Consider the following 14,376-nt stretch of genomic DNA (forward strand, 5'->3'; position numbering starts at 1 on the left):
AACGTTTTCCTTGATGTTTTCACTGAACTATGGCATTTCTCTTAACGGTCTCAAATAATATCCCCTGATTTTCTAAGAGGTTTCCTTTCTGTTTTTCTGAGCCTGTGACAATTAAAATAAAAATTCTAAAGGGGTAAAATGAAAGAAGAAAAGCCACAAAAATGTGATTTGATTTTCCTACACGTTCCCCCTCCCTATTTCCAAGCAGCTAATCCCCTCTCCAACAGCACCATGGAACAGCTAGACATAAAGAAAAGGAGATAAAACTGGCCAGCCAGTGCATTGTTCTTGCTAATCTGCACCATTTACATAAGGGTTAGAAGGCTTGTTTTATCATTTAAACAGGCTTAAAAGCCTCTTTGCAAATGAGATTTAGTTTCCACAAAAGAATGAATTCTAGCTATTTGGTGAGTTTCTGCTAGACTAGCACCGGGAGCTGACTTGGCAGTAGCTTAAGCTACTTCTTTGGCCACATAGGGTACATGCAAAGATTGCTTCCAGCTGCCAACACGGAAAAGCGTCAAGCTGATTAAATTCTTTCCAGGAGGTGAACAGGATGAGGAGCAGGTTAAGAGGCCAATCATATCAGATCTTACACTGTACCTGGGCACACTTGTCCTTTATGCAGGTGCTTTAAAAGTGGCTTTGAACTTTCAGAGCCCCTTGAATCTTCCTTTGAAAGGGAACAGAAGGGCAGAACAGCAAATGAAATTCAGAGACAAAAAGACGGAAAATAGTCTCAAACTGTGAAGTGGAGACAATCTAAACTCTTTGATTCATTGTTGGTCTGAGTGGCATTGGGCATAAGGATAAACTGCATGACTAACCCCCTGGCCAATGTTAGCACAAAAGATAACTGGAAGGAAAAGATTTTCTTAACACAGAGGAGGACACACTTTGCATCAATATCCTAGATTTTAAAAATCAAGATCACGTTTACATATACTATACCTATTATTTGTTTTACCTGGCACACCTTGAACAGATGTTCAGTGTGACCTTGGCCTGAGGTTCAGCAGGGTGAGTAGCACGACTTTGGTTAAATTTGCTCCCAGAAGGTACCAGGGTAGTTACTCCCTCCATTCTTAAATCATCAAGATCCTCTGTAACAATATAAACAATTACAGAGAAAAAAATTAACTCTAATAGTATTAAGGAGAAAAGTGCACGTTTTCAGGAATTTGCTAGTAGTTTGTTAAGTAAAACATTATATTTCTGCTTTGCAAAAATCTTACCTCATGCATCAATTATTTCTCAAATCATTTCTAGACGTAGTTGGAGAGAAATTATATGAGATTTACAGGGGAAAAATGGTGAGAGACTGAATCCATTTGAACAATGGGTACACCATATAGGACTGTAGAACATGACGCCACCCTCTGCTCTAACCATCCAGAGAAGCCAATCCACAATTTCTGCAGCAATTGGCCCCAAATGGTCAGGAATTGGTCTGACCACCAGCTTCCTTCTTTCTGCCTTTGCTTCCAAATCAGAACCAACCAGAGAAAGACAAATATGCTCCCAAACTAATTACATAAGTTCCTTTGCTTGTAAATAGTCTACCTTTGGCTTCCCCATCCAACAACCTCCAATGAGAACATATCTGAAGCCTTGTCTTTTTTCATTCAAAATCTTTCCACTTGTCTTCACTTGGGGAGGACAATAGTATACCCGGAGAGTCATGTCCCGGGGGCTCACTGAAGCCCCCTCCTATTTTTCCCAGGTCCTCAATCAAGACTTAAAAGATCTAAATTTCCCTTGTAATTCAGTCCTGACACAATATGTACATGATCTCCCATGTTATTCACAGAACAAGGAATTTTGTAAAAGGGTTTCAGTTACTTGCTCTCAGCCTTAACGAAAAAGAGACATAGAGTTTCAAAAGATAAATTATAACATTGCCAAAACATAATCCATTATTGAGGTTATAATCTACAGAAGGAGGAAAATCACTCTCTCTGAATAAGGCTCTAGATGACCCAAACTTAGATGCCTCACAAAACAACTGAGAGGCTTTCCAGGTTTAACTGGATATTGCAAACAACAAGTGTCAATTTTCCTGAGATTGTACCTACTCTTAGTCCAAATCATGAACAGGCCTGTAATCTGCAAAACGGTGGTCAACAGACTGCTTCCATAGACATCCCCAACTAAAAATTCTTTTGTCTACTCGCACATAAGTAATCTGGAGAAGACTTTAGACTTTAACTTGACTTTAAGAGAATCATCAAAAACACATTGTCTTGACCTGGTTGCAAAGGTTTATTCCCTTGTTTTAGGGCAATAGGCCTTGATGCTTCTGTTGAACTAGCTATAGGCTCCCCTCTTGATCTCATGGTTCCTCATGCAGTACAGACATTGGTACTACCTGGGAACACAACACTTTCCATCTAGCTAATTAACCTGAGACTCTCCTAGTCTCTCCCTCTCACACTGCTGTTCACCCCTGCAACACCCTGATCTGCCCCTCTCCTGTCCCTACCAGGAGAAGGCAACTTCATAGTTTTCTTATTTCAGTTAGGGAATTTGCTGTACCTCACTCAGTGTTAAGGACTACTATTGAACGTTCTGACTTACTATTTGTTGATAGACACCTCATAACTTGAACAGAATATGCTGTCACCAATTTAATTTTGCCTTTAGAATACCATCCTCTACCTGAAGTAGAATCAGCCCAGATGGCAGAATTATTGCACTTATTTGAACTTGTTGACTAGCCAAAGACCACAGAGTAAACAGACGAATATATATACAATGTATGCTTTTTTGTTTTTTTAATATGACTTTGAGATGCTTTGGAAACAAAGGGCTTCTTAACTCTGCTGGAACCCCCATCAAAAATGGATAAGATGTTTAAGACAATGTTAGATGCACTCCTACTTGATAAAGAGGTAGCTATTATAAAAGTTGCAGCTCAAAATATGAGAAATAAAATAATATGGAAAAAAGAAATAAAATGGAAACTAAAGGAAATACTCTAGCAGTTCATTTTGCCAAATAAGCAGACTTAACCAAGGTTAGGAGCCTATCTAAACTCTTAAAGGATAAATTCTTAAAGAATTCAAACAGACCATTACAAAATATCATTTAGCCCCTTATTCTGAAAAGAAAAATAGAAAAAATACAGTTCCAGCTTCACTCAAATAATCATTGGTACTCTCAAGACAGCCGCTTAGTGGCACTAGATGATTTCAAATGGATATTAGGTAGAGTTCTCCATGAAACTACTCATTACCGTACGGATAAATTGGAGCATCTTAAATCAACATAGCTGGGGAAACTTTAAAAACAGTTGAGATAATTTCTGAGTCTTGTGTCACTTGTCAACAACATAATTTTAGAAAAACTGTAAAGGTGGGATATGGCCAGGAAGCAAAGCTTCAAGGGCCCTCTGAACACCTTTGATGGATTTTGCACAGCTTCCACCCTTCATGAGATTTGAATATGTTTTAGCTATTGTATGTCTATTTTCAAGAAGGATCAAAACATCCCTTGGCCAAAAAGTCTTTACAGTTGCTAAAATTCTGCTTGATTTTGTGTTTCCAATCTTGAGAATACAAATTTTTATATCAAGTGCCCAAGGCATACACTTCACGAGAAACATTATAAAAGAATTTCGCAGGGCATTACCCCCCTTACTCAGAAACCATGCTGCTCTTACCACCTACAAACTTCCTGAAAGATGGGAAGAATCAACAACATCTTTAAATAAAATTAACAAAACTTTCAGAAATCCTGCAATCCCTTGGTCAAAGGTACTCCCACTTGCCTTTAAGTTGGTATGGTCCACTCCTTCAGGTATTCACTCTTTATTTCCCTGTGAACTGGTAACTGGAGGGCCCATGTGCTTAAGGATTTTACCTATGACACTAAACTCTGCCCTACTGTGCAGAGAAATTGCAAAATATTGCAAGAGACACCTGTACTATACCCAGTCCTATCGCCAACAGGTTAAGCTCACGTTCAAAATATCTTCTTTTTTTTTGCTGAGGAAGACTTGCTGATCAAATGTCTGTGCCAACCTTCCTCTATTTTATGTGGGATGCCACCACAGCGTGGCTTGATGAGTGGTGCTAGTTCTACACCCAGGATCCGAGCCTGTGAACCCCGGGCTGCTGAACAACAGCATGTGAACTTAACCACTACACCACCACGCCAGCCCCCAAAATATCTTCTCAAACAGCTTCTTTATGATATTCAACTATGAGATTTCATCTATTGGAAGACACATCAGAGGAAAACTGCTCTTGAACCTCACTGGAAGGGATTCTATCAGATACTGTTAATAATAAATATGTAAATAAAACTCTCTTGAGTAAATCCTTGGGTTCACATTTCACAACTAAAGAAGCTATCCAGAATCAACAAACAGGAAGCCTATTCCAATAGGGAATCTCAGACCAAGGATTCTCAGAGATTCTCTAGAAGCTGCTCTTCCTTATAGAAGATCCAAGATCTTCAGAACAGTCTGATGACCTCAGACAGTGGACAGCTTCTGCCCAAGATGTTGGATCAAAACTCACGACTAGTTCTTATTTTGCTATTCATCCGCTTACTTAAAATCATTCTTCTCATTTTCTATATTCTCCTGGTTGTCACTCACCCATACTGGTCCTTTTTCTCTTTTGTTCTCTTATTAAAATTTTTAGATCAGAGCATAATCATTCTAAACCCAATCTCAGATTATGCAGCTAATGTAAGGCCTTGCTTCCAACATCATATCATGAACAATTTCTTTGTTCCTGGATACCTATGTGTTCCTACCAGATACTACTTCCTTTGCAGCCAGGATGGCTAATCTTGCTTGCTTTATACTAATATCTCATGAACTTTAGGATAGTATCACAAAACTTATCTGTACAAAGAGGCCCTAATTCTATAAATTACCAAAGCTGAAAATTATAATTCAGATTCAAGCTCCAACACGAGGCTACCTTTGATTATTCAGGCACTTTACCTGGGAGAGTTACTGATTCATTGTTTATGCAAACAATCAAAGTGTTTCCAATAATAGGAATCGTACAAACAAAAGACTGTAAGACATGTATCATTTTAACTCTGGCAGAAATTCTGAATGATACACCTCTACCCTAGATGGAATACAGATCAGTCTCAATTCCTTGGCAAGAGTAGTGATGGACAATCTAGATTTCTGGTTCACTAATCATGGTGGTATCTACGCCATTGCTAATACCTCTTGCTGTACTTGGCTCAGTGAAACAGGAAAGGTAAAAAAGGCTATATATTGCCTTAAGGAAAAAAAGCTACTTGGCTTTCTAAGGTTGATCCTTGTGATCTGTAGGAGTTTTCTCATGGCCTTTGTTGGACAATTCAGACTCTTGGTTCCATAGCACCTTAAACGGATTTTTAATGCTTCTTGTTTTTGTGATAGTAGTCATGATGCCAGTATGTTGAACTCTATCATCTTAACGCTTAATACACATCTTAAATGCTTCTATGAAGCCACTTTTCCGTCAGATGGTCACCACGATAATTCAACATCAAAAAGATTAAGAAACTCTTGTGATACAATTGACTATGGAGACAAGTGGACAATTATCAAGCAGTGAAGATCTGGATCTCTAGTCTTACCTTTGCCCAACTTCCTGCAAGGGAGAGAATGGCCGAAAGAGGGGACTGAAAGATTGAATATATAAACAGACAGTGGATAGATCATATATGACATTAGAACCCTGACCCACACACAGTCTGCTAGAATCAACCAGTGAAGTCACACTACCTCTGCAGCAGTTGGATCAAAACATTCAGGTCTTGGTTAATAAAGGCCAGCTTCTCTCCTTTCGCCCCCATTTCCAGCTCAGAACCAACCAGAGAAAGCCAAAGACGCTCCCCAAACCAATTGAAAAAGATAGTCCTCATCTAGTGAGCCCGCCTTCAGTCTCCCCATGCCAAGAACTTCCAGTCAGCATATACCTCAAGCCCTGCCTCCCGCTTTTTTTTCATTATAAAGCTTTCCCACTTCCCTGCCTGCCTTTGGGTCTCTGGCAAATGCAATGATGATGGCTGACTCCTTTGCTATAAGAAGCTCCAAAAACACAGCATCTGCTTGTTCTCATTTGATGGTCTTCATGGATTCCATAGTGGCAACCTTCAAATAACTAAAGGTTTATCATACAGAGCTCCCCTGGCAGCTCCAAAGAAGAAACAGGTCTAAGGAGAGGGAAGCACATTTGTGAGCCAACATGACAATCTTCTAACATTTATAGCTATTCAAAGGCATACTGTACAGCGCCATGTGGGAAATGTGAGTACACCATCCTCAGAAGTGATTAAAGCAGACACTGAATAATTATTTCTGGTGGATGACTTAGAATTTTGCAGAAGCATTGTACTAAATGATCTCTCAGGTTTAATCTAAATCTAAGCTTCTCGCAAATATTCTCATTACAGTTCTATGATGGATTTAGGGTATATCTGATACCATGAAAAAGATGAAATTGAATGTTTAAAAGAACATTTTTTTTTTTAATGAAGCAACAATCTTTTGGTGACCATATTGCTGTGGATTAGACCTAAAAGTTGCTTCCTCAGTTTTATTTTTGGAGCTGCAAAGCACACCACACTGACTTATTAATGAACTGAGTACTGAGTTATTCTTCACAGTGCCATGAAGAAATTATGTGGTTCCTTCTGTGCTAGGGAGTCCAGACACGATGGCTATTCCTTACATTTGAGGACATGTTCAAAGGCCTAAACACTCATCTTTCTACTTGCCTCTGCACCATTTTCCTACTACTAAGATAAAGGATAGGGGTATGGAGCTTCATGGTAATTACGTAAGCATTCGTAAGTTGTTTGACATATGTAGAGAAAGTAATAGGACATGAATTTTAGGACTGCATTTTTAAAGATGGCTTAGCCACCCCATACCCATCTGGGTATCATTTCTTTTTTTCCAACTCAGAACAACCATCACAGTATGGGAGAAAAAGAGAATTCTAGAGGAAGAAGCCTTCTGGAGTTCATTTGCTTTTTCCTTGGAGACTTCAGCATCCTGCAAGCTGAAACTGCCTCGGCAACTGCTCTGGCTGTGAAAGCATCAGATGCAGCTGTGATGGTGGCAGTGAAACTAACTCCCGAAGTCTTAGGAGAGGCCTTACTCTGAGAAATATTCATTCTTTCATGCTTCCTTTACCAATATTCATTCCATCAAGGAAAGTCAATGAGCTCCTAATAACTATCAAGTAGTTACCAAGCTCTAAATGGTGATACAACTATCAAGAATCCTGCATCCTGTTTAGTCATGGAAGGATAGTAATAATCTATGTTGAGTTTACAAAGAACAAAAATAAAATACAAATCTAGATCTCCATAGCTCCCTTTCCTGATTAACTTTATTAAACGGAGCAGGTGTCTAGGATTAAAAGAGCAAGAGAAGGAAACAGAAATGTCTAAACTTAGGAAATTTTGGAAAGTTTGCATAACTTGAAAGAGTAGAAAGAAAAACAAATGAAAGAATTTGAGTAATATCCTGTCCAAGGAATTTTCATTACTGAATAAGTCAAGGAAGGAAATGCCGGGAATATTTTTTAAATATAGAAAACTCAGAATCTTAGAACATCAACGGTATCAATCTGTCTTCCTTCCTTCCTTCTTTCCTTCCTTTCCTCCTTCTTTCTTTTCTTTTTTCCTTCCCTTTTTTGGGCCTTTTTCCTAAATATTCTCTAAGATATTCAGAAGATGAAGGGGGATAAAGTGACCAAATCTGTGCTTTAAAAAGATAACTGTAGGTATATTTATGGAAATAAAATTTTCTAAATTTGTAAAAAATTACATTTAGGAATATTCTTTTTAAACATGGTCAATATTATGAATAATATAATCTATAAAATATTCTTCATTGAAATGAATGTGTTCAACTAATACATTCAGTAAATGAGTTACTACTCATAACTATAAAAGCATTTCTCATCAATATATTCTTATTTAAGAATATGCAACTATATGTCAACTAAATATCAAGAATATATTTAATATAGTCAATATATTCTAGAACCATCTCATCCAATTCATTAGTCACCAACTGCATGTTGTGGAGCACTTAAAATGTGGGTTAGTCCAAATTGAGAGATGCTGTAAGAGTAAAATACACACAGGATTTAGAAGACTTAGTATGAAGAAAATAATACAAAATATTTAATTTATAACTTTTATAGTGACTACATGTTGAAATAATATTTTGGATATACTAGGTCAAACAAAACATTATTAAAATTAATTTTACCTGTTTCTTTTTTTAATATGACTATTAGAAAATTTTAAATTACATATGATATAATGTGGCTAACATATTTCTATTGGACAGTGCTATACTAGAATATATATTTCATGAATATATTAATAAAAATTATATTTTAAAAATTATCCTATATATCTTTAGACTAAATAAACATTTTCTTAAAGTGATGCAAATAAGAACACATTCATTGAATATATCCAAGCATAATAGTCATGAGAATAATATAATCATATTCATTGACTCTATTCAAAAGAATGTTTACTTTGATTTCTTGCTATCCTCCTATCTGACTTTTTCTACCATAGTCCTTATCATTACTTGACTATATAAATACACACATATTTAAACATAAACATACATGTACATGTACAGACACACACATACACTCCCCTATCATTATTCATCTATTTTAAAAATCCATTTCTTTTCTGATACCTCAAGATAGGAACTCTTTCTCATTTACTGTCATAATTCAGTGTCTCAGAAGTATGTCTAGCACAGAGCAGGCATTCATTGATATTTACTAACTATAACACTTTTGTATAATTCGATAAACTTGGTTAATTGATTATTTGACAAATTGATCTTTATGTGGAATTGGTTTTTGGAAAATTGGTGTTTGAAGGAATACATTTGTTTCACTTGCCTACAGCCATTTGGGAAAGTAAAAACTGGAAACAGGGAGAGGAGGCAGGAAGAAGCCTGTAGCGGTAGGGCATGTATAAGCTGAGGACCTGGGGCAAGAAAGCAACAGTAAGAAGAGAAAGAAATATATTGGAAGGTAGTTTCAGAGCAAGATTCAACAGGTTGTAGTGAACGATTGAATGTGAAATCCTCACAGGTTTCTCCATATCACCACTTTTAGGGAATACGAGAAGAGAGAATACCTCTGGTTTCGCACATGGTGAGATGGCACTATCTTCAGGAGATCCATATGGATGTTCAGTAGACAGTTAGAAGGATGAATCTGGAGCTAGGGAGGGAGTGTGGAATGGAGCTATAGACCATATGGCTGAGAAAAGCTGATACAATTATCAACCCAGCAGTTAAAATCAAGCAGTAACACTTCCTATGTCTAACTTCCTTTACAAATGAAATGTGAATATTATAATTTAAAAGAAGAGAGTACCAAACTTATTCTTTTTCACAATAGAAAGATCAAAGCAGTAATTATTTTTAAAGGTAGTCTATAAAATTGTGATGCACTTTTGAGTCATAGGGACACTACTGAGAAAAATGAACTAATTTATGGCTAAAGACATGTGAGCACTTTATCTTTATACAATCGAAATGACCAAGAATTAATCAAGCAAAGAATTGTGTTGATTTAATTTAAGGAAATAACAGCTGCCTAGATGAAATAATCTCAGGACTTTCATGTCATTCAAGTGTAATCCATGAAATAATTTACAGCTGCTTGAACCAGACAATGTGGGATAGGAGTGAATTTTCACATCTGTTTCTGGGAACTTTATAACAAAAATTAAAAGCTTTTCAAACACAAGTCACTTCACAGTGATTCAGTGACGGGTTACACAAGAATTACATGGCAGTTCTTCCCGGTATTACAATTGGTTTGTTGACTTACGTTGATAGAGCTGATTTGGTCAAATATTTTAAGCAGATGTTATATATTTTGAGTGAAATATTCAAAATACAACAAATGTTAAGAAAACATATAGGAAATTAGACAAGTTTAAATAAAATATTTATGAAAACTTTTTTTTAATGTGAGACAGCTATATTTCCTTAAATATAGGGAAGAAAGAATGGAAAAAAAACATAATTCACTTTACTGGGACAATTTCTGCTTGAAAGGTAGAAGAGGGATGGTAAGTTCATGCTTCCATTGCTTCTCTGTTTCTACCATCATGCCTTGAACATGTGTTGTGCACTCTTTCTCAGCCCATCAGAATAGTACCACTTAACCAAATTCATAAATAGTAGAACAAAGTGGTAGATATCAGAAATTACAGGCAATAATTTTTTAGAATAACTATAGTTTAAAAAAACGTAGATTAGAATTGCATTTTAAAAAAAAGAGAAGTCTTGTGAAATTTAAATGCTGTGGGTTTCTCTTTCTAATAACATAAGAAAGAGTATGTTACAGTATTTACTTTCCTTGACCACATAAGACCAACAAACAAAGAAAGTGATTAGACTAGTAAGTAAACAGAAAATGTTTCTGTAAATTTAAATTTACATATATCCTATGTCTTCTATTATTATTTTAAAGCTATGCAGTTTTTGGCAAGGAAGATGGGCCCTGAGCTAACATCTGTTGTCAATCTTCCTCTTTTTTTTTTCTTTCCTCCCCAAAGCCCCAGCACACAGTTGTATATCCTAGTTGTAAGTTATCTAGTTCTTCTATGTGGGATGTCACCACAGCATGGCTTGATGAACGGTGTGTAGGTCTACGCCCAGGATCCAAACTGGCGAACCCCTGGCCACTGAAGTGGAACTCGAGAACATAACCACTCAGGCACAGGGTCAGCCCTTATGCCTCCTATTGTTAACTGAAAGGAGCAAGAAACTTCCTGAGATGCTCTTTGTTAGCTACCAGTTCCTGTTTAATTTCTGTGACCATTAAGAGCCAAACACATGATGACCACAAACATTTGTAAAAATTTCTAGTCTGGAATTTGTTTGCTTAGATTGCAAATGAATCACAAGACTCGTGCTAATTGAACCCATCATTATATGAACTGTGAAGGCTTTTCTGTTAGTCAGAAAAATTAAGACATCTGGGAGTGGTTTTCTCCTTCCAGTCTGCAAGAAAATACTAGTGCTTCTAACAAATTCAACTCCAAACACTACCCAAAGTCTGGTTTCTGCATCAGAGTGCATCTTTATTTTTCTTAATTTTCACAGGATAATTGTATGTTATACAGTATACACACAAAAAATTGACTTTTTCCTGAAACTCTTGTCATCCTCTGAAGGTTTGACGGACAGATGTTGTGAACAATTCTCTTTCATAAAAATAACTGAAATTCCAGGCGTGTGGATGCATGTTGGATAGGGTTATGTGCGCAGACTGGCCTGGTATAACTGAAAGCCCTAACTGAAGTGAGGACACATTGTGATCAGCACAGAAATCCAGAGACAGTGTCAGAAGAATAGTAGCAGGGAGCAGATTTGAGGAGCAGTGGGGGAGGCTGTGGACAGAAGATCAGCAAGGAGCTTAGAAGCAGAGGCGTCAGGAACACAACTGGAAAAGAGAAAGTGAGGCAAACCAGGCAAAATGTCGAGAGTGTGGACATGAACAAGGCAAGGCCAGTGTCTAGGTAGTTATGGGGAAAGGTTGGTTAATCCAAAGGACTGGGATTAGGTAAATTATTAATTTTTGTAGGGTAATGGGTAACAATGTTTAATTTTTTTCAAATGTGAAAACCACTGCAAAATCTTACAAAAGCTTATCATTTTAACTACTGTTTAAAATTATATTTACTCCATTTTAATTCCCCTGGGATGTGTCTCTGGCTAACGCCCTCATATCATTAATACCTCTCAATAATGAGAAAGCATTTTCTCACCCCAGTGGTTTATTTATAGAATGATGGCGGGCCCTATTCGGCACCATCCCAGGAAGCATTCTTCCAGCCACTGCAGGTGATACATTGCACTTACATTTATTCTTTCTGCTTCCCTATTTTATTGTTAACCCTATTTAATATAATGTTTTATATTCCCACAGGCTCTGTGTTAAATGAATAAAGTCCTAAGTTTAGAAGTCCCTATGTGCGCTGTATTACTTTGTTGATTGCTAAAGAACTTTGACCATAAACCTAATAACTTTACTTTGTACCATATTTTGACTTTTAATTCAGACCACACGCATTAATTGAGCTCATTTCGATGAGTGTTCCTGCATTGATTACATGATTTGCTAACTAAAAATAAGCCCTTTGGAGAGAGTATGATAAATTCATATGCTCATTGCTACAGCCCCAATGCTAGCAGCTAAGTTTTCTGTATCCATGCTCTAAACTTCCCTTTAGTAAAGTTGACTCTGCCCAAACTCAGTTTACTTTACATACATGGCACAAATATACAAAACTAAATTGATTTGATATTAGTGATTAAACTCAGGATTTACGATTAATTTTTTCTTGAATTTCAAATGTAAGGAGTCTTGGATGATTGACATTGACAAGAGATTTTCACATATTAAGGTATATGGAGTAACTATTCGGGTTCAAAACTGATTTGGCTTGAACAAAGAAGCCTGACTTATGGCCTATCAAACATATACTGTACGTCTGCTTTAATCATTGAGGTAAAGAATGCACTCTGAAGAGAAGAATGCATACTCCCCCTCCTATGCCCTATTGGTAATGCCCCTATTATTCTCTTTCCTGACATCAGGATCATGTTGACCTGCTAATTTGCAACTAAATACCTCTTTGGGAAACTTTGAAAATGTCTCCTCGGTGTTTTTTATGTATGTTCTTTCTTCTAAAAAGATATGACTGTACTGAAAACCATGTTCCTCTGGAACGCTTTCTAAGGCCTTCCCAGGTTATAATCCCCGCTCAAGCTCAAGCGAAACTCACCTTATTTCTCTCACCTATGGAATGGTTATTGGTTATTTTGCGTTGACAAGATCTTCCACCCCCACTCTCCTCATCTTTCTTTTCCTGTATTCTGTCTTTATTTTTGCTTAAGTCTTAACTTTGACTGCATTCTTCCTTCACGAAGCCCTTGGCATTGTAGACTTCTTTTGCTTCAACTGTCCTCCATTTTACTTCCTTTGCACTTGGCTACCTTCCCTCTCTGAACCTTGTGCTATTGATAATTGATGTGTTCAACCCATCACGCAATATTCTCAATGAAGCAAATTTTAACCAACTAAAAGGGCATAAAAAAGTAAAAAAAAAAAGTATTTCATTATGCTCATCACGTTTGTTGGGATTCTAAATCCAACATGGTTAATCTAAAAATGGCATTAAGTCTCATAGCTATCCCCTTTCCTGTTCCCTCCAAACTCTCTTTATTTCTGTCTTATGTTCAGTCCTTTGGGATAAATTAAAAAAATGAATCAAATTGTAGGAAAAATAAAAAAGAAGAAGGTCATGGCCGGTCATATACTCAAATTGCTGCTGAGGTATTTTGGCTGTGGTTGCCGAGTCACTCTCCCTTGTGGTGTGCCACAGGCAAGGAGCCGGCACAGGACATAACTTTCCCATCACTGACATTCGAGCCACATGCCACAAGATGTTGCCACCCTGTCTGACACATTGTAAATCCACTTTCCATTCTGTGCTGCCTTCTTGGAATTCACATGCCGTTCTCATCTCTTACACTTCAAGCCACAAAACACTGCCACCCCAAAGGAAATCTTACAAGACCATTTTCAACTTTGTTCCATTTTCTTGGCTCGTTGCCTTTATGGAACTATTCTTTAATAATATGCTATGCAGCATGATATCACCTACGAACCTCATCTCACTTCCTACATTAGATAAATTTTTTGAGTTTCCCAAAGAATGGGTATTTGGTGATAAGAAAAAAATGTACAAATTGGCTATACAATATGTTCCCTATACTGCAACGCTAGCCTGTTTCTGTGCCTTTAGCAAGCCAAGAATGTTAATTTTCACAGGTCTCTGAATTTGCTATGTCCTCCGCCTGGATGCCCTTCCTCCAGATATGATCATACTGTGCTTCTCTCCCTTCATTCAAGTCTCTGCTCAAATATTACTTTTTAAGGGGAGATTTCCTTGACTACTGTAGCTAAGAGAGTATCTTCTATCATTCTCTATCCTGTTTATCCTTCTTTATCTCCATAACATTTGTTATGTCCTGGAATTACATTATATATTTATCTGTTCATCATTTGACTCTTCATTAATAACTTTCCAGGAGGGCAGAGACTGTCTCACATTTCCTACACAGTCCCTGGAACACAAAAGATGCTCCTTAGCTATATATTAAATGAATGAGTGAAAGAATCATTCAACATCATAATATACGTGTCACTATTATCTCCATTTTATAGATAAGATATGTTATCGATGAGGTCCTTTAGAAAATCTGAAGGACTTCCCCAAGGCACACAGTCTTAATTGGAAGATACAGCAATTGAAGCTTGGCTGGTCTGTCTTTAGAAGTGA

General features: G+C 37.1%; 1 protein-coding gene across 1 annotated transcript in view; it reads right to left on the minus strand.

Annotated features, from left to right (window-relative positions):
- C8H8orf34 (chromosome 8 C8orf34 homolog) overlaps window positions 1-14,376 on the minus strand; it is a 370,490-nt gene that overhangs the window by 131,253 nt on the left and 224,861 nt on the right. Inside the window, 1 exon segment of the mRNA XM_008518734.2 lies at window positions 968-1,103. Coding sequence (XP_008516956.2) covers window positions 968-1,103 — 136 coding nt within the window.

The sequence above is a fragment of the Equus przewalskii genome, chromosome 8, assembly GCF_037783145.1.
Source record: "Equus przewalskii isolate Varuska chromosome 8, EquPr2, whole genome shotgun sequence".
Classification (NCBI taxonomy): Eukaryota; Metazoa; Chordata; class Mammalia; order Perissodactyla; family Equidae; genus Equus; species Equus przewalskii.